Genomic DNA, 22270 nt, shown 5'->3' on the forward strand with positions numbered 1-22270 from the left:
AAGTGGCTATGTAGGCAAACTTGTAATACACATTTACCCTACCCACTAGAATGTGTACTCTGGACAGTGGCTTAGACCCTTTCCTGGATCCTAGACTTTTCCTAGATCCTCCAACTTACTTTTACATATGCCCTCTTTCTGGTCCACATTGTGGCCTTGAAACTGTGGGTCAAGTCCGTTTCAGACTCTTCACTCAGTTTCTTCATCTTTCAAGTGATGTATTAGGCAAGATGCAACTGTGGTTCTTTCTATCTCTGATGTAATGTTATATGACCATAAATAACATAGAAATTGCTTTCTATAAAACAAGGGTATTAGTAAGATCCAGCAGTACTTCTCCCAATAAAAAAACAAATTTAATTTAGATGGTCTTCACACTTCTTTCCCTAGGCAAGCAACTCTTTTATAAGAGACTCAGTGAAAGAGGGTGGTTGATTCAGCAAACATCTATCCCCACTCCTGGAATGAAAGCCCCAAGTACACTTACTTTGGAAAGCTCAAAACATTAAAAAATTAGGAAATTTGTCCAAAACGCTCTCTAGAGAATTTTACGACAATCAAAAACAGGAATAAATATTTCTTATATGAACATAATGAAATAGTCTGCATTTTATACTTCTCTTCAAAGAAATCACATTTTTAAAGCACTAAGAATATTTTTAAAGCCAGTAAGTTCAATATTCAGTTAAACTAAGAGACAGCTATAATTCATAAATATACATAAAGTCTGCAAAAACTGAGACTGATAGATGGCAAACGCGAGGAGAGATGGGAAGATGTGACAAGAGGATCTGGCATGTCAAATCTCAGAAAGCATCAGCAAAAATACACTTCCTAAGTGTGAGGTTCATAGCCTAAAGTGCAAAAGCTATCACCCTCCTTTATTACAAGTAAGAGCAACAAGTGAGCAAGTTTAGTGGAGAAGTAGAGAAGGCTTAACTCACAAAGAATCACACAGACCGTTCATATTTGCAGAGATCATGCTAACAACAGACAATAATTCAAAATATATTAATAAAGCTATTGCTGTTATTAAAGAAGACCACAAACAAAAACTAAGTATCTTAGAAAAGATATAACAAAAGAGATTAAAGATGAGATGAAGTATCTAAGCAAAGATATCAAAGAAAAAAGCAAAGCCATCTTATGCACAAAGATAAAATTGAAGGAAAAAAGGGAATAGACATTGCAGAGAATATAATGAGTCATAAGGGATAAAAAGAAGGAAAGAAAAAGAAACTGAAGGGAAGGAAGAAAAAGCAGAGAGAAAAAACAAAAAGAGACAGAGGGAGAAGAGAGAAAGATCAATGATGGAAGGCAGGCAGGCAGGCAAAAGAAAGAAAAAGAGTGAGTGACAAAGACAGAAAGAAATGAACTTAAAAAGAGTAGAGAAAACCCTAACAGTAGAAAGCAGGCTAAGGAGAGCCAGCATATGTATATTGCTTATTAATGCATACATAAATTTTAATAAGAATCAGCAAATTCAAAGGAAGACTTTTCACTATATAGCATTTTACATAATTTTTTAGAAAATGTTTGATAACATGAATTATTACATGTAAATTTTTTAAGCAGGAAGAAGAGAACAAGCTAGATAGAGGCACAATAGAAAGGAAGGAAAATAACAGGGTAGAGTCAACCATTTATGTATTCAAATGTTGTATTAGTTCATTCTCACTCTGCTAATAAAGACATACTCAAGACTGGGTAATTTATAAAGAAAAAGAGGTTTAATGGACCATGGTTCCACATGGCTGGGGAGGCCTCACAATCATGTCAGAAGGCAATGGAGGAGCACAAGCACATTTTACATGGCAGCAGGCAAGAGAGCACGTACAGGGGAACTGCCCTTTATAAAACCATCAGATCTTGTGAGACTTATTTACTATCAGCAGAACAGCACAGGAAAAACCTGTCCCCATGATTCAATTACCTCTGACCAGGTCCCTCCCCACAACATGTGGGGATTATGGGAACTACAATTCAAAATGAGATTTGGGTCCGGGACACAACCATATCAAGTGTATAACCAAATACTTACTGAATGTCTATTATATGACAACACCAATACAATAATAGTGAACATTTATTAGTTGTTTTTATGTTCCATTCTCTGTTTTAAGTGTTCTAACACAATACCATAATTTTTAAAGCAAATCTATGGGGTTGGCACTATTATTATTTTTTCTTATAACAAATAAACTATTATACTATTTTCTCTGGACTCCAAACCCACCTTTATTTATTTTGCTTTGTAACGCTGGGGTTTGTACTCAGCAAAACTCATTCTTCTTTGCCAGCTGACCTCAGTTGCTTTTTCTTATAGGAGGAACCAAGGGAAGACTGGCAGGCAGGAGGAGGGGAGAAGGGACTGCCTGCTGTGGTGCTCATGCTGTTCCCTCAGTGGACGCGGGCACCTCAGCAGCAGCAGATGGTTTCAGCCTTCATTCCAGAACCAAACTCACTGGGCCTCCTCAGACAATCTTGCATCAGTCAGGGGCGCCATCTTGTCCAAAGACAGAACCCTGGCTCACTGACACTCCTCACAACTCCTGCTCTGTGTTTCTATGTTCTGATAACTGCACTTCTTCCCTCCGTGTATCCAGCCCTAAGGGTTAAGCCTTCTGCATTTGCTATGTCCGTGTTACCTCTATTTTTCTTTTTTGTTTATTCAGCCTTCCAACCCCAGGAAAACCAATTCTCTATACTGAATTACTGCTGTTGAAGTATTTAGTATAATTTCTTTCTTCTAAACTTCCAACTGATGCAGATTGATATTATCCACATTTTTCAGATGACAAATCTAAAGTATGGAGAATTAAAGTAACTTTCCAATGCCACACAACCAGTTAGTGAAAACGCAAGGTTTGAACCCAGGTGAATACTTACTTCTCTCCTTAAATATGTAAAGGGAAACTTCACTGAACCATAGGCCGCTGTGATGGAGTATTAGGAGATGTTGGAGTCTACCTGGATCAAGTAAGCATTCTTTTTAGGCTAGAGTTCTGTTAATATTTTCTGCCCCACAATATTCCCCTCAAAACCTGTTTTAGCATGTCCTCTTAATGACCTTAATTCAAGACATCACTTTGAGTTTTGAACTTTATAATAGGAGATGGCTCCTACAGGCTTCCTTGCATGAGAGAAGTGATATGAGTGTGTGGGTCTTAAGCAATTGGTCACCCAGCATACAGTGAAATCAAAGAAGTATAAAAACAAACGTTCCCTCAAAGAGCTTATGATCCAGTTTGGAGGAGATAGGCTGAAACATGTGGAAAGAGTTTTAATGATACCAGGCAGTAAATGCTAAGTGCCATGTCAGTTAGGAAGTTCAGAAGCAGTGAGAGTTTCTTGGAAAGACAGTGCCATGGCACAGTTGTTGAAGTAGCTTGCTGGGGCTGCAGCAACTGTAACAAACTCTTGGCTGATGTAGAGCAGTGATCGCCTAGGGAGCAGAGAACAGGAATACTCATTTTCTGAAGAGCTACAGTGTGCCAGGCCCTGTGGTGACTCTTTCATATCCAGCATTATGACTTTTTATAATTTCTATTCTCTGTGATAGCCCATATTTCAGCCAAGCAAAATCACAAGCATTTTGCAGATAAACATAGTCTATATTTATTTAATATTTGCCCATGTTTCTTCTACTCCTGATGATAATTTTGGGAAATGCTCACAGCTTAATTCTACTAATTTGACATTTCAAAAAATCCGTAAGATAAATGAGCTTATTCTCTATTGATTCACTTACTGTATTGTGAGTAGTACTGAATCAAAAATTGTTAATGCACAAACTGTTCCCGGCTGTTCTCTGTAGGTAGGTGCAACACTGATTACAAAGGCCAAAAGATACAGGAAATAATCTGAAAATGTTACTTTGTTTCTTGTTTGTTGAATGTTTATTGAGCAAATGTCCTGGTGCAAAATCAGTGCCCACTGGTAAGTGGCATTAAAAAATTTAGGTGACCTGAGCAGCACTTAGCAAACTATTCATTTGAAAGTCAAATGGCATCTAAGTGACTTGAGTTTATTAGTTAAAGCTTTTCATATTTGTGTTTGTGGGGAAATAATTTTATATTATTGTGAAAATTACGCTGGCTAGGAAAAATGATGCCTGCATTTTAATATTTCCTAATTAACTAATTACTTGTAAAATGTTGAGAACTAATCATAAGAGCTCACACTATTGAGCACTTTGTTCATTTAATTCTTACAATACTGTGAGAGAGAGATTATTAATACCCCAATTTAGACATAAGGCAGAAGAAGAGATTTAGTGAGTTTAAATCCAGGCCTCACTAAGACCTGGCAAACTTCTTCTAAAATACTCATTTTCTTATGTACCATAAATTTATTTTATTTACTTAATTTTGATAAATATAAACAAATAATTTATTTTTAAAAAGAAGGACCTAAAATTTGTGTTACCATAGACTTAAGTCTAAGGTATCTCACTAGGAATCCGCCACACAAGGCTATGAAATTGCTAGTGGCAAGGATGCAATATACTAGAAAAATAAACAGTAGCAATATTAAATGAGAAAGGGGACTGGCAAAACTCCAGATAATCATCAAGGACAGAGATAATATTGCTCAGTGAGAAGAAACGGGTGAAAAAATGCTGAATGGATCCACCTGGGAGTCCTCTGGGAACCCATCAGAATTTCCACAGGAGTTGTACAAGTTTTATTTTATATGTCTATCTATAGATATATATAGATTTTCTGAAGAGCTACAGTGCGAGCTACAGTGAAGAGCTAAGAAAGTTCATAGATAGGCAAGTTCATATATAGATATATAGAGATATATAGAGATAGAGAGAGAGAGAGATATAGAGATATATACATATATAGATATATAGAGATATATACATACACACACATACATGTATATGTATATAAGCATAAACTTTATATGTATGTGTATATATATATAAAGTTTTCATTTAAGGTGCCATATAAACTTCCATATAAGCATCTGTAATTATGGAGTGTACAAACCACTAATATATGGGAGGAATATTTAAAACTATAAATCAGAGAGATTTAAAGCAAAAATAATGTCTAAAAATTATACATAGACAAAACTATGTGAACTTTGAGAACACTCAAAACAAATAAGTAATCCTAATAACTTCAGATGAATATTAGAATTAATGAGCGAATTCAGTAAGGTGTATGGACACAAGATCGATATGCAAAAAATCAATTGCATTTCCATATACTAGTAACAAATTAGAAATAAAATATAAAAATTATTACAAATAATTAAATATTTATGAATAATTATAACTAAAAATTTGTAAGACTTCCATACAGAAAATTACAAAACATTAGTGAGAAAATAATGGAAGGATATACAATGGTGATGGTTGCTAACAATGGACTCAGCATTGCGAAAATACTAGTTGTACTCAAAGTAATCTAAAGATTAAATGCAATCCCAATAAAAAATTCCAGTAGATGTGTGTTTGTGTGTGTGTGTGTGTTTGAAAATTGACAAGTTGTTTCTAAAAATCAGTGGAAAAGAGCAAAAACCAGTCAAAGCTATCATGAAACAATATTGGAAGATTTGTGCTACACATATCAAATGTATTTCAAAGTTACAGTAATTAAGAGTGTATGGTGTTTGTCCAATAATAGACCAATAGGCCAATGAAACAGAAGAGAGTTCAGAACTGTTTCTGAACTCATATATTGGCACACATATATTGTCACTTCATTTGTGATATGGATGCTACTTTCAGTAAATGTTGTTGGGTCAAATGTATATCTACCTGTTGGAAGACAACCTTGGTCCCTCTTAAAACTGTACATAAAAATTAATTCCAGGTGGATTTTGATCTAAATTTGGGAGGGAAAACAATAAAACTTCTAAAAGGTAATATAGGAGAATATTTTTATGACCTTTGATTTGGCAAAGGTTTCCTAATCATGACACAAAAAGCCCTAGCCATAAAGGAAAAGAATGATAAATTCAACTGCAGAACTTCTTTTGTATGAAAAGACCTTATTATAAATGTGAAGAGGGAAGTTACAGGGCAGGAGAAGATATTTTCAAATGTTTATCTAACAAAGGACTCTCATCTCCTGTATATAAAGAACTGTTAAATCGATGAGAAAAAGATCAATCAACTCCCTGAAATGGGCAAAAGCTTGAAAAAAACCCTGAAAAGTAGATTTCCAATACCGGAGTAGATGACAAACATATAAAAAAGTGCTCAACATCATTAATCAGAAACATGCAAATTAAAACCAAAATTAGATACCATTTTATGTTCACCAAAATGATATGTTTAAAAACACTGCAACCCTAAGTGTTTGAGAGGATAATGGAAGACCTTGACCTCTCCTACACTGTTGATGGGCATGTCAGTCGATACAACTTTGTCAACATCTACCATATCTGAATATACTTCTACTCTGTGATTCAACAATTTCACTTCTGAATATATAACCAGTGGAAATGCATACATGTATACTTCAGGATATATACATAGATGTCTACAAAAGCCTTTTTGTAAGAATCTCAAACTGGGAATGTCCATTAATGGGAGAATAAATAAGTAAATTCTCTATTCAAGAGAGCATTATACACTAAAAGTAAATGAACTACTATGTCATGGAACCTTATGGACAAATCTTACAAACTCAATGCTCAGCAGAGAAGCCAGACAGAAAAAAGTACATACTGTATGATTTTGTTTAGAGAAAGTTCATAGATAGGCAAAGCTTATTAATTGTAATATAATTGGTAACTGTGGTTACCTTTGGTGAAGGGATTGGTTAGTGATTGTGAAAGGGACACAAGGAAGCCTCCAGAATACTATTATTTGGTTTATTCATCTGGGGTGGTGGGAGGTAGTGATTCTATAGCTATGTTTACTTTGAAAAATCTCAATGAGCTTCACATTTAGCAAGTGGGTAACTTGTTCTATATGTATCTTTGATTTTAATTTTACCTTGTAAAATTTTAATAGATGAGCTAAAAATAATATATCAAGTGTGAGTTAAGAAGCTGGGTAATAGTGAGCTAAGTTCTTGCCTTTCATATCAGGTTGTTCTTGGGTTTGTCTTAACAATAATGAGTCAAGCAATGGAGTACAATTATGTTGTCCAACATTTTGGTGATAACTGCAAAAATACCCAAAAAAAATCATTTTAAAAGGTTGATTTTAGCGAGTGAGATGGGGATGAAGGGATGAGTTTGGGGCTGGACTATTTATCATAGATTTTCTAAACCATTTGCTTACAATTATGAAACATTTTAAAGAAAGTATCAAACTACCAGAGGCACATTTCAGTTCCATAAATATTTATGGCATACTTAAATTATGCCAAGAGCTGTGCTAGATGCAGGGGAAACAAAGATGACTAAGATATGATACTTTCTTTCAAGGAGTTCACAGTTTAATAATGGAAATAGGTACTTAAGCAGAGGATGTTCTTTCTTTTTTATTTCTATTTTTTTCTATTATAATGTACATTTAGAAAAAACTGGAAAACAAACAGAAAAATAAAATTACACATAGTCTCATTATCAAAAGAAAGTTTTCCAGAATTTCCATACATAACTATTTTTTGAAATATGTATGTATAACTATTCATATTTTTTGCAACCAGACAAAATATACAGAAAATATTTTCCAATGTCTTTAAAAATTCTATCACACTAAACAGTGACTGCCTATAGTCACCTAATGAGTTTGCCCCAGTTGATAGAGTCATCAGCACAGCCTTGGAGGTTGGATAAAGCTTCCTAATAAAGATCATTCATCACTGAGAACATATTCTGTTTCAATGAAGCATTATTATCACAAAGTAATCAAGGCTTCCCTCGGGTCCCCCCACTGAATACACACACACTACCCTGACATAGTTTTATTGGACCCATATGATGAGCTATTGTGTTCGCAAATTCAGGCTGTTCTCAAGATGTCTTTGCACTGCCATTTAAATTCATCATTTAGGAAATTTTTCTCATCTCTATTCTCTCTACCATCTGCCATCCACAAGCCAGTGTACTTATAACCAAGAATGGAAATTTCCAGGGCAATGAGGAGGTGGGAAAGAGAAGGAGGGCAGCTAAGATTACCCAAAACCTGAGCTCTGGCCTCCTTTTATATCAGTAGAAAACGCCCCCTACTTAGCCTCCAAAGCCACTGCAAAATAGTTGGCTAAAGTAATTAGCAATGATGTTATACTCCTGGAGATACGTGTTGTCCAAAATTCAGGAAAAGAAAGAGAAGGGGAAAGAAAAAGGGGAAGGGAAATGAAAAGGGAAAGGAAAAGACAAAGGGAAAGAGAACGAGAAAGAAAAGGCCAGGCAGTTCTACAGAAGCGCTTCTTTCATTTGAGAACCGCTTACTTTCTTCTTAGATGCCAATTGTTGAGGTTCCTTCCAGGACCTGATACTGAGATGAAATTTTACAAAATGCATTTTATGCAAAACTACACACAAAAAAAGAGACGCCCACACACTCAGCAGGTCAAACACTCAGGAATTATATACATCAAATTTGCTAGAAATAAAGAGAAAGTAAGTAATAATTTCCATACTGACCTGGATATAGAAGTTCTTGAGTCAAACTTTCAGAGCAGATGGAATGATTTTTTCTGACAGTTACACACACTCTTTGCCAGGGTGAAATGATAACCAGTGACAGAATGGTCATAATAACTTTGGAAAATGAAAGACTATGAGGACCAGAATTTTATTTTTTTAACTACTTAAATTAGAAATAGTTATCTATGCTGAAATGAGACTTTGAAATTGTGGTGACTCAGACATAGACTAGTACTTTTCAATAACACTTATGAATGCTATAATTAATCCAGTAATTCATTTTACTAATAAAATACAACTAGGATGTTAAATAATCTGAACGTATTACTTCTCTTACTTTAAGTGCTTTACACATTATAATTAAGCAAAGCAAGGTTAAAATCATACACATAATTAAGGAAAGCAGTGTTAAAATAAATGAAACAGAATTGTTCTCTGTACTCAATTTAATCTCCATGAAAAGACGATTACATAGTGTTAAAGATGGTAGGGCTTCCAAACACTTAGCCCATAAGTATATTAAGGGAGCCTGAAATCGATGTTTAATTTCTTTGACTTGGAGCAGAATCAGTTCTTTTCTTTGAGTGTTTATTGTAAGTAGAGCTCTTATCTTCCAAATAAAAGACTTAAGCATTAGAACTGCTGTGCTTCTAAAACAATACAGAAGAATAAACCTCTATTTAGAATCTACAAAGAACAAATCCAACATTTAGTTGCTACGTGATATATATTTTTCACGGAATATTTTTAACCTGTTGGGACACATCTCATTTTTGAACATTTAGGAATAATACATACTTACACATTCTTGCATGTATCAAGCATTTATTGAGTATGTTTTGAATTTCTTTCATCAATAACTTATGTCTACTAAGAGCCGCTCTTTACTATTTAAGAGGTTGCAGGAAAACCTTAAATCTGAGTCATTTTCCCCAAGCTTAATTGCATTGAGCATGCTGAAAATTCATAAAATTTTTCACTTTCATAAGGAAAATTAACATAAATTGAGCAAATGCTTTTTTTCATACATATACTAGGCACTTTTTAAAACATACATAGGTCTTTAAATCTTGAAATAGCGCTATGAGTAAGGGCTATTTAACATAATGACTATGCCCATTTAACATGAATCTGTTTAAAGGAATTATGTAACTTACCAAGTTCACACAATTAAGAAGTAGCAAAATCAGTATTCAAATCCAGATCTGTCTGATTCTGAAGTTCATATTCTCTCTGCAACATTACATTGCTTCTTGTATATAGACCCCAAGTTTAACCCTATTCTAGTAACTTTTCCAAAATACTGAGGTCTTGTTATGAAGGGAGTAATTTTATAGACATAGTGACCATTATTCCATAGAGAAATTATGTATTACCTGGTAAAGAATTTTAATTCCAGTGTGAGATTAGAATTAAATTAGTATGCCAGTGTTTGGTAATTTCTGACAAATGTAGGGACACAAGATTTGAATTGGGGAGATCCTAAGATAGGAAGATAGAAGTAATAATATGTTGACATATTTGCACTAATGTATCCATTATGATGCTAGGAAATTTTTAACGTAGCTCCTTGGGCACTGAGATTTTGATACATGTACATTTTGATAGATCCTAATAGACAAGCTACTAAATGTTTAGTGTTTTTTTTAAGCCCCAAATTACTGAAACAGATGATTTTACCCAACTAATAAGCTTCATGCCTCATTCCTAATTCTGTCCCAGAATAAGGATCAGGGATAAAATCTGAATATTACTTAGAGTTGACTTATCCATAAATAATGCATGTGCTTGGCCCTAATATCTCTCTCAGTTTCACAGTTCCAGGTATGTCCAAGGCCTTCTTGGATTATCTGCTGGTATCTGTTTAGAAACCATTTCAGTTTCATTCTGCTACTGACTAGTGAGTGCAAAATCCTGTCATGCCTTCTATGCCTTGACCATACCTAGTTGCTTCCCAAAGTGGGTAATTCCTGGAAAATGAGGTCCATCCTTTCACTCTACTGTTCTCCAGAAGAAATACCCACCCTAAATATCCATATGCCCTCAAATTCTGGTGAACAAAATTTTTCATGTCATTACACTTTGATGGTAGGTTTGAGACAGGCTCAAAGGGCAGGCTGAGCAAGTAAGTGGAGGTTAAATACTATCTGGCTGACAAACCTCATTGAAACAAGAGCCCTATATATATATATACACACACACACACACACACACACACACAGACACACACACACACACATACATACACACCCTGCTGGTGCATCTCATGGTGGCAACAATGACTCCTCTATGCAGAATACCTCTTTTTCTCTGTGAATTCATTTGTTTCTTGAATGGTCTCAAATTTTCCAATATCTCCCTCAAAATTAAAGTAACTGCAGAGCTGGGGTTGGAGTGGGTATTGGAGCTTCACACTGCTCAAGAAATCCTCAATTACATTTTTTACAACTTCCTTCATATCTGCATTAATATAAATTTATCACATTTAATATTCTAAAACAAAGTTTAAATGATGGCTTTTTGAGGGGGTGAGACTGAAGTTCCCACAAAGGCTAACTAAAGTAGACTTACTTCAAAAATTTATTTCATTAGTTACTGTAATAAAAGTAATTATTAAACTATAACTTTATAGCTTATTCTATCAAACTATGAAAACTATTTTATTGTAACTATTAAACTATACATAACTATTAAAATAATATAGATGTAAATCGAGTTCAAATAAAAGTTTATCATAACCAGAATGGCAGCTAACAGATTAAATGTAAATCAAAGAGGCCTATTTTGCATATCATTGAGTATTTTTAAAGCTATTTTTACTCTGATCAAGCCATATGGAATCAAAGTGATTGCTTCAGGATGTACCCTGTGATACAGTGTCTGCACCAAAATGCTTGTACCAAAATAGCTGTATCAACATGGTGGCCATATAAGCACGTTCTGCTCTGATCCAGGATAGACTGTAAATTAGATATAAGCCGTGGGCCCCACTGTCATATTTCTCTTCCATTGTATACTGTGTTGTACTTTCTAGCCTTGATGCACGCCTTGGTGTTTGGAAACGTGACAGCAATCATACAGAGGATGTACTCCAGATGGTCCCTCTATCACACTAGAACTAAGGATCTGAAAGATTTCATCCGTGTCCATCACCTGCCCCAACAACTCAAGCAGAGGATGCTCGAATATTTTCAAACAACCTGGTCAGTCAACAATGGAATAGATTCAAATGAGGTAATGTTCATTTCTCATGTTGTTTTCAGGCAGAAAGCACATATTCTAAGGTAAAAGCAAGATGCTCTAATGCAGGTATCAGAAGTGAAAAGCATACTAACTTCTTTATTCCTTTATTTTTTTAATTATTCATGAATCCCAATCCATCTTCTTTCACTTGCTTTGGCTTGTGTTTTCACAATGCCAATTTGGATTGACCAAAGTTTTATATTAACTTGCTGCTTGTTCAATCTGGTGGACTTACTTTCCTTCTTATCCTCTCTTTTCGAAGGAATCAATTCTTACAACAATTTAATGGTGTAATCTGGAATAATTATATGAATCAAGTTTCTGTTTCCCTTTAACATCAATAAAGTTAAAAAATTCTATCAAAGGGGTTATCTTTATACTTCCAGAAACACCCCAGACTGCCACTATAAAAAAGGTATTATATATATCTCACGCCTGTCATCCCAGCACTTTGGGAGGTCCAGGCGGGCGGATCATGAGGTCAGGAAATGGAGACCATCTGGCTAACACGGTGAAACTCCGTCTCTACTAAAAATGCAAAAAATTAGCCGGGCGTGGTGGCGGACGCCTGTAGTCCCAGCTACTCGGGAGGCTGAGGCAGGAGAGTGGCGGGAACCCGGGAGGCGGAGCTTGCAGTGAGCCAAGATCATACCACTACACTCCAGCCTGGGAGACGAGGGAGACTCCGTCTCAAAAAAAAAAAAAAAGATATTATATAAATCAACCAACCATTTCATCAACCCACCAACCAAACCTGTAACCAACATTTTAGTAGTGATTAATTGGTTTCTCCTCTCTTCGTATAATCACCAGTGGATCCAAATTCCGTATCTTATGTCCTGACTAGGACTCTGTGAGAAGCAAGTCACAATGAGTCATTATATGTTTTCCTGCTAGAGCGTTTTCTTAATTTGTTCTCTTTCTCCAGACTTCTTATCAGCTGATTATTTAGTAGCACATAATTGAAATCACAGTCACTGAAAAATCTCTCCAAGATTATACATACTTAGATTTTCTCTTCTGTATGCTGGATGGCCAAACAGCAGGAGACAGTAGGAAGAGCATCCCTGCAGTCTTGCAAAGTAAATCAGTTAGACTACACTTACCCCAATTTGATTTCCTCCTTCATCTTCTCTGACAGCTTTTGAAAGACTTTCCAGATGAACTGCGTTCTGACATCACTATGCACTTGAACAAGGAGATCTTACAGTTGTCCCTTTTTGAATGTGCCAGCCGGGGCTGCCTCAGGTCTCTGTCTCTACACATCAAAACCTCTTTCTGTGCTCCGGGGGAGTATCTGCTGCGTCAAGGGGATGCTTTGCAGGCCATCTACTTTGTATGCTCGGGCTCCATGGAAGTTCTTAAAGACAGCATGGTGCTGGCTATTCTTGGTAGGTCTGAATTGAAAAACTTTATGAAGTTTGACTCTGGAGCATAAATTAAGAAGATGAAATGGGGGAAAACTGCTATTGAGAGTAGGGAAAGAATAGATGAAGACGTGAACTCAGGAGTATTCTTCATATGAGTTTAGTTTGCTTAAGTGTTATATCCAACATATTATTTAATTCTTGTAAAAAAAAAAAGTAGTATAAATATTATCTCCATTTTAGACATGAATAACTAGTACTTGAGGTAACAAACCCAGATCACCTAGTAAGAAAATAAACTCAGTTATTTTTGATTCCTAAAGCCAGATTATTAATCATGATGTATACTCCCTTCTGGTGAAATAGCTGCTCCGTTTTAAGAGGGCATTTATTTTTGTGGAAAATTAATTCAGAGAACACAAAAACTAAATTGTATCTGTGCTAGAAATAGAGCAAAGGTGACTATGTTTCAAGAATAAGCTCTCATAGCAGTCATTAACCTAATACTGTCAAGGTGACTATAGGCTCTTTTTACTTCCTTAAAGAAAACTTACGAGATATATTGTGAAAATTTTGTGCCACAGAGCTGACTCTCAATATTAACACATAATTGGTCTTCATTGAAATATAAAGGGCAGTTGACAAAAACGGCATGCAGAGTTAATGTATACAAAATCCTGTTTACAATGCTATGTGGGGCTGTTTTAAAGGTCACTCTGGGCTGGGCACAGCGACTCACACCTGCAATCCTAGCACTTTTGGAGATGAGGCAGGTGGATTGCTTGAGCCCGTAAGTTCAAGACCAGTCTGGGCAACATGGACAGACCCTGTCTCTACTAAAAGTACAAATAATTACCTGGCCATGGTGGCAGGATCCTGTAGTTCCAGCTACCTGGGAGGCTGAGATGGGAGGATCGCTTGAGTCTGAGAGGTGGAGGGTGCAGTAAGCCAAGATAGCGCCACTGCCTCCAGCCTGAGTGCAGGGAGAGAGAGACAGTGTCTCAAAAAAAAAAAAAAAACTGTAATTTTTGTTTGTTTAGTGACCTAACGTTTATTGAGGGCCTATGAATGAATCCAGTACTGGTCTAAACACTGATAATGCAGCAAAAAAGAAAATTGCCAAAATCCTTGCCTACATGAAAATTAAACTGAAGTGAAGGATACGATGGGGTCTGAGACCAGGCAAGGTGGTAGTAATGATGGTGAGAGGCAGGTGAATTCAGGATGTGTTTCAAACACCAGTATAAAACACAAATATTTAGAGTTTGCGCTAATAAAAGGGGGGTAAATTCAGTACCTTTTTATTTTTAATTTTTAAGAACCTTATATTTGTAAACAATTACTTGCAAAGTGTGTTCACACACAAGGTCTCATTTAAGCCTTTACAACACAGAAAGATGGCGAAGGTATTTTCTCTGATTTTTCTAAAGTCAAGGCTAATCTAAGACATCAGATTCTGTATTCAGCATTCCTTCCGTGTCTAAACAATGTATATTTTTCTAATTTTAAAAAAACCCTGCACTCATATGTTTATCACAGCACTATTTATGATAGCAACAATATGGAATCAACCTAAGTGTTCATCAATGAATGAGTGGATTAAAAATATGGTACATATATGCAATGGAATACTATTCAGCCATAAAGAAGAATGAAATCATGTATTTTGCAGCAATATGGATTGAACTGGATACCATTATCTTAAGCAAAGTAACTCAGAAGAAGAAAGTCAAATACTACATGTTCTCACTTATAATTGGGAGGTAAATAAAGTGTACAGATGGACATAGAGTGTGGAATAATAGACACTGGAGACGAGAAAAAGTGGAAGACTGGGGGGGCGGTGAGGGATGAAAATAAATTAATGGATACAGTGTACACCATTCAAGTGATGGTTACACTCAAAGTCCAGACTTCACCACTAGGCAATATATCCATGTAACAAAACTGCACTTGTATTCCTTAAATTTATGCAAATTTTAAAAAGACATTATTCTATATAATCATTGTAGACCTTCTATCAATGGATTCTGGCTAGTAAGCTTCAAAATAGATTATATTTTGGAAGAGAAAAAGAGAACTAATATGTATTGAATCCCGCATATGATCTGGGTGTTTATGCCCATTATTGAATTTAAATCTTGCAACCTTATTATTTGTGGGTTATGATCTGAATGTCTGCCTCCCCCCAAAATTGATATGTCAAAACCTAATCCCCAATATGATGGTATTAGGAGTGGGGCCTTGAAGAGGCAAATAGGTGATGAGGGCACAGCCCTCGTGAGTGGGATTAGTGTCTTTATAATAGAGACTCAGGAGAGCTACCCTGCCTTTTCTCCCATGTGCAGACACAACGAAAAGGTGCCACCTGTGAATCACAAAGTGAGCTCTTACCAGACACTAGCCTCTAGAACTATGAGAAATAATTTTTTTGTTTATAAGCTGCCCAGTTTACAGTATGGCAACCTGAATAGACTAAGACAGTATGATTACTTCCAAGATTAAAGGTGAAGAGAGAGACACTAGTGAATGATGAAAGACCCATATGCTTTTCACTGCTTCATGTTGACTTGTTTGCCACTTAGAGTAAAGGTAGGGTTTGTCTTTCAAATTTGTGACTCTGTTCTTTTCTCATCCTCTTATGTTTTTCTCCTTAATAGAAAGGCATGGAATGGCAACTCAGAGTTTACTATTAATGTGGTCATTTCTTTATCAATATTAGAGTGAGGCTCAATAATAGAGTAACGCAATATTAGAGCAAGGCTCCCTGTGTGTGTGTGTGTGTGTGTGTGTGTGTGTGCGCGCGCACGCGCATGTGTGTGTGTGTTCTTTCTTAAGGGGAGAATTTAACACTCTTCCTGGCCTCTTCTCAACTTTGTGAAGTTAAAGGCCAGTCACCCTATCATCTTGTTATTCTGAAGTAGAATTAACAGTTATTCTTAATTTGCTTCAAAAACTTAACCTTAATCATAAAATTTTTTTTATTGATTTTTCTTTAGTACCACAAAATGTTTTATAGCCTGCCTAAGGATTCAGCCTGTTTTTAAGAGGGCATCTAGACTTTTTCCTTAGAATCTTGTATCATTCTAAACAGATATAATGTGGATTTTTCTATAATTGTGGTGTATTTTTAATTTTGGTAGCTATCAACAGTTTTAGGAATAGAATACAAAGGCATCATCTATGACACTAGAGCACAATAAGTACAAATTTAGTGGCTTCTGTGTAACTTCCATTGCTAGTCAAATATGATTCAGTTGGATATTTCTTGTTACATTTTTTTAAAAACTACTTACGGCTAAAAGATTTAATTCATTATCTTTTGCTCCTGGCCCCAAGTTTCTCCATAAAATGTGATTAACATGGGTAACATTTTCACATCTTTGCCTCTCCCATGTATACATCAAAAGTGCAAATTGCTGCGTGACCATTCTAAACACTGGTATGTGGTACTGGGGCTAAACTCAAACAAAGACAATAAAAGATTAATATTTACTTTCTGTGATTAACATTATTTCAATAAAGATTGACTATTTTACTTTCCCTATGGATTATATATATAATATTGCCTTATAAGGCTTATAGGGCTAATTCAAATCAATACTACTTTGATAAACTTAGCAAGTACTTGACATTATACTTGACCTGTAGATATTTAGCACATGTTCACTCTGCCAATGAAAAAAATTAATGTTCTTCTTCTTCACAGCAACAGCTGTTCAACCATAAACTTACCCTAGCAACTTTCTTGTCCAGTCAATACGTGCAGACATTTCTTAATCTGATACCTGGAAAGGGTAGGGGCAGGAATTTGTTATGGGGCTGGAATTCGTTTGCCTTGTACGCCTTGATTTCATGTCCAGGTAATAGTGTCTCCCCGACCAATTTCTTCATTGTTTTAAAAGAAAATGGCAAAGCATGAATAAATGTACTCTCAACAGAACATTAGTCTGCCTAATTATAACTAAACGTAAGTTATAGCTCTAACCTGGGTGGTTTGCAGATGCATCCTATCACCTTATGTGTTTCAGTGAAAGAGTAACTGATTAGCAAGGATCAGTAGTATAATGCTGAAAAATGGAGCCCACAAGAAAATCTTTCTCGTCTTTTAGAAATAAGGATACTGAGACCCAGAGTTACTTAAAAACTTAACTAAAGGTCCTAAATCTAGACAATAAGAAGTCCACAAGACTGTAAAATTAGTGAGGTAATTTTAGGTAATGAGGTGAATACCAACATGGTATTCACCAGTACCTGCTTGCCAGGACTCAATACAAGGTCCAGCACACGTTGTCAGTTCCCCATAAATATTCCTTGAACGAATAAATAAAGTGGAATTCTTTCTAGGATGCCAAGATTGGCAGGATGTTGGTGCTGTTTTTATAGCTAGTGTCATTGTGACTGAAATAGCCATACCATGGCAACCCAAAGTATGAAAGTACGATGACCCTGAAGTTATTGCAGACACTAGTTGATTCACAGAGAATGTGAATGTTTATTGTGCAAGACACCGCATCATGATAAATTCTCCTCAAATATACAAAATTTAAAAATTTGCCATATTCAAAACATCCTGGCTATATTTACATCCTGCATCAGTACCCAACTTTGAGTTTTGAGCAGCAAGTTAGATTTCTAATGAAATATACAAGAAACAAAATTTCCAAGTTTAGCAATATTGACAACAATAAATCAGACTTAAATTCTTCCATACCACCTGGCTATGTATTAGTCCTAGTGTCTGTAAATATAGATTTTAGTCTATTTTTTCTTCTACCAAAATAGGCTAAATTTCAAGGTTTAAGTCCAGTGTTAACTTGAAGATAATACCTAGTTATAATATAATAATTTTTAAACTATTTTTTTATTCGACATGCAGATTTATTAAAAACTCAGGTATTCATAGTCAATTTGACATGTTTCCTTTTACTGTCAAATCTGATAAAACAGACTTGTATTGAAGTCTGCTACATACCAGGAACTTTGCTTCCACAAATGCTGGGCACAATAAAAAATAAAATTTTAAACAATGCTGGGTACGATAAAAAATTTAAAAGTTAAAAACAAATTGTTGAATGGGAAGTAGAGGCCATTTGTCCTAATAACATTCCAAAGATATAGCTTGCTTGTTGCTTGTTGTTGTTAGTTAAAAATTTGTTAGTTGTTGGTTCTTTATGAAATGGAGGATAATGGCCATAAAACAAATAAAAGCTAAAGCCCAGGTATGAGGCTATTGTATGCCAAAGTTGAAAAGCCCTGCCCCAAGGTAAACGTTTTTCTCTTTTCAGTGTAATCTCACTGAAAAATGAAGGCTGTGAGTCAAATGAGGTTATCAGTCCTAAGCTTGCTTTTTTTGAAAGTGATCTCTCTCTCTCTTTCTAGGGAAAGGGGATTTAATTGGAGCAAATCTATCAATTAAGGACCAAGTGATCAAGACCAATGCAGATGTAAAGGCTTTAACCTACTGTGATCTCCAGTGCATCATCCTCAAAGGACTCTTTGAAGTGCTAGACCTTTACCCAGAATATGCTCACAAATTCGTGGAAGACATTCAGCATGACCTCACATACAACCTTCGAGAAGGTCATGAGAGTGATGTAAGTCTCATTTCTAATTAGTGCTGAGACCTAATAACATTGGGCCTGGAGATCATTTATAACAGCAAAGGCAGATGTCACAACCTCACCTTAAAAACTCTCTGAATATCTAAGACGTGAATATTCAGCCACCAGTTAAGCAGTTAAATAATTAGCTAGAAGCCAAACCTAGAGTCTGTTATTAACATTTTAAGAAAATATTTTTCATGAATGACTTCTCAACTCAGTTTCTTTCTTGGTTATTTTCATATGCTTATAACTACAATTGATTTCAATTGTACATAACATTAGGTAGAGATGTGTGATTTCTCCAGAATTTAAAGATTTCCATATGAAGTATATGGTTCAGTTTGCTGTGTTTGTAATTGTTCACTACTCCAATTGCTTGACATAGATTTTGCCTAAAAATAATCTTTTATTTAATGGTACACGAAACAGTCTATCTTAAAGTGAGTAAATATGCATAAAAGGATTCAAGCCAAGGATTGTCACACTGAAAGCATAATCAACATTTTGTGCAATTATATATTTGCTGCAAGTTTCGTATTAGACAAACAGCTTTCCTGTCAAAATATGTACTATACTGCATCCTGTGATTAAGCCGATCGTGAACATGACTTCATTAGATGTCTCAGAGAGACACATGATTTAATAGGAATGATTGTTGAAAGACAAGCCAAGGCATGCATAGCATTGTGTAACAACAAGCCTTTATATGCTGTCTTGAGCTTTGTCTCGGATATTTGTAACTCTGGATTTTTTTCCCATGTACTTGAGAAGCTATTGTTTTGACCAACCCATACTGTGCAGATACTCATGTCAATCATTAATATTCTCTGCTGTGAAAGGTAGAAAGAAAACTTAAATTGTGTATTCTTTTATCTTGGTTGGGGCTATCTAATGACAGTAAATACGTAGATAATATCCCATTCTGAGATTCAAGATTACCAGTTTTGCATATATGCTTCTCTCCATTGTTGATAGCAAACAGCAGAGGAGGTACCAACATTTACTGGCTACGTTTTATGTGTTAAGCACCCTACCTATGTAAAGCATCTCATTTATTGCTTAAGACAAATTTTTAAGGTAAGTCTTGATCTGTTTTTATGCAAGAGAAAACAAATTCAGAATGGTTAAGTCGTGTGTACGTTCACACAAACTTGCAGGTGGCTGGGTCAGAGTTTCAACATAGGTATCAGAGTTTAAAACATGTATTGTTTCTGTTAAATATGTTGCCTCTTCTTGAAATCATGTTCATGTCTTTTAAAAAAATCAGTAGATTGAATTTTAAAACTACAGTTGTCTTCTGTCCTCTCCATGACAGCATAAAATGACAACTGTTTTGAAAATCGAGGGTGAGTTAGGGGATGGAAGTAATCAAAAAGAAGAATAAATTAGCAAAGAGAGAAAAATATTCACTAATATTCCTCAGCATAGAAAGTGGGAAATATTGGATCTCAGTGTCTATTTTATTTCATTTGACTTATTAAGGATTCTTATCTTTTTAAAAAATTTGTGGCATACAAAATGATGTTTTGAAATATGTATAGATTTTGGAATGGCTAAATCACACTAATTAATGTATGCATTTCCTCACATGTTTATCATTTATTTGTGGTGATAACACTTAAAATCTCCTCCCTTAGCAATTTTCAAGTGTATAATACATCATTGTTGTCTAGAGTCACCATGTTGTACAACAGCTCTCTTGAACTTATTTCTCCTAACTTAAACTCTGTATCCTTTAAGCAACATCTTTTTAATCTCTCCTGGATCGCCAGCCCTAGCTCCTGGTAACCATCATTGTACTCTCTGCTTCTTTGAGTTCAAGGTATTTTAGATTCAGTATAAAACTGAGATCATGTAGTATTTGTCTTTCTATACCTGGCTTATTTCACTAAGCATAATGACCTCCAGTTTCATCCATGTTGCTGCAAATGACGGGACTTTCTTCTTTTCTAAGGCTGAATAGTATTCCATTGTGTATATATACCACATTTTCTTTATTCATTTGTCTGTTGTTGGATACTTAGGTTAATTCTGTATTTTGGCTGTTATGAATAATGCTGCAATGAAAATGGGAGTGCATATATCTCTTTAAGATACTGATTTCATTCCTTTGGATATATACCCAGTATTAGGACTTCCAGATCATATGGTACTTCTATTTTTAATTGTTTTAGAGAACTTCCCTGCTGTTTTCCATAGTAGCTATACTGATTTACATTTGCGCCAACAGTGTGCAGGGGTTCCTTTTTCTTCACATCCTTGCCAAAATTTATCTTTGTTGTTTTTTTTAAATAGCCCTTCTAAGAGGTGTGGTTTTAATTTGCATTTTCCTAATGGTTGGCAATATTGAGCATATTTTCATATAACTGTTGGCCTTTTGCATGTCTTTTTCTGAGAAAAGTTCATTCTGGTCATTTGTCTATTTTAAAAATCAGGTTTTTTTTTTTTTGGTGTTATTCAGTTGTTTGAGTTTCTTATGTATTTTGCATATTAACTCCTTATCAGATGTATGATTTGCAAATATTTTCTCCCATTCTGTAGATTGTCTCTTGATTCTGTTGATTGTTTCCTTTTCTGTGCAGAGCTTTTTAATTGGATATAATTCAATTTGTCTGTTTTTGCTTTTGTTGCCTGTGCTTTGGAGTCATATCCAAACACATCATTGTCCAGACCAATGTCATGGAGCTTTCCCCTATGCTTTCTTTTAGAGTTACATAATTTCAGTTCTTACGTTTAAGTCTTTATTCATTTTGAATTTATGTTTGTATATGGTGTAACATAAAGATCTAATTTTATTCTTCTGTATGTGGAAAAGGAATTTTTATCTTAGATAAAATTTTCATGATTCTTTTTCTGTTTTCTAGAACATTAATTATAGTAATTTAAAAATGCGTGTATACCTGAATTATCTGTGGAATTATTTCCATTGTCTGTTATTTTTCTCTTTTTATGTCTCTCTCTCTCAGTCATTTGTTCTTCTTTGGTCATTTAGTTCTCTTTTTAAAAAAGGAAAAGCAGGTGTCAGAATTTTGTTTAACTATAGATGTTGATTATTAAAGATTGTTCATGTCATTTTCCTCAAAATAAGATTTTCTTTTCACAGGCAGATAGAGTATCAGCAAACCAACTTGTGCTGCCCATAGTCTATTTATAGGCTTTCTTAAGCTGGCATATTTCAATTTTGCCCTCAATCCTGAGGTCTAGCCTTTACTCCTAAAACAGCTTTTCTGGAGTCTCAGTTCAAACCATAGTATGTTTACCAAGGCTATTCCTATTTAGCAGAGCTTGAGCTTCAGCCTCCATCTCCCCAACACCACGTGACTGCTGAAATCTCTATCCTGCAATTTAGCCTTCTACATGCTATTTTAAATCTGTTTCTTAGAGTACTACCTCTTGCTATTCAAGTTGACTAATGCCTTAAAGGGAACATCAATGCAGTTTACTTCTCTCTGGTATTATATTCCTCAAATCCTTTATGTTTTGGTTTAC

At 35.2% G+C, this 22270-nt stretch overlaps 1 protein-coding gene across 5 annotated transcripts in view; it reads left to right on the plus strand.

The window, feature by feature from the left end:
• Positions 1 to 22270, plus strand: part of KCNH8 (potassium voltage-gated channel subfamily H member 8) — a 396050-nt gene that overhangs the window by 296030 nt on the left and 77750 nt on the right. For all 5 annotated transcript variants that reach the window (XM_073023635.1, XM_073023634.1, XM_008009256.3 and 2 more), the window contains 3 exons: positions 11600 to 11799; positions 12950 to 13199; positions 18558 to 18772. In XM_073023635.1, the coding sequence (XP_072879736.1) occupies positions 11600 to 11799; positions 12950 to 13199; positions 18558 to 18772 (665 nt within the window). The remainder of the gene's footprint in view (positions 1 to 11599; positions 11800 to 12949; positions 13200 to 18557; positions 18773 to 22270) is intronic.

Source organism: Chlorocebus sabaeus, chromosome 15 (genome assembly GCF_047675955.1).
Source record: "Chlorocebus sabaeus isolate Y175 chromosome 15, mChlSab1.0.hap1, whole genome shotgun sequence".
NCBI classification, from domain to species: domain Eukaryota; kingdom Metazoa; phylum Chordata; class Mammalia; order Primates; family Cercopithecidae; genus Chlorocebus; species Chlorocebus sabaeus.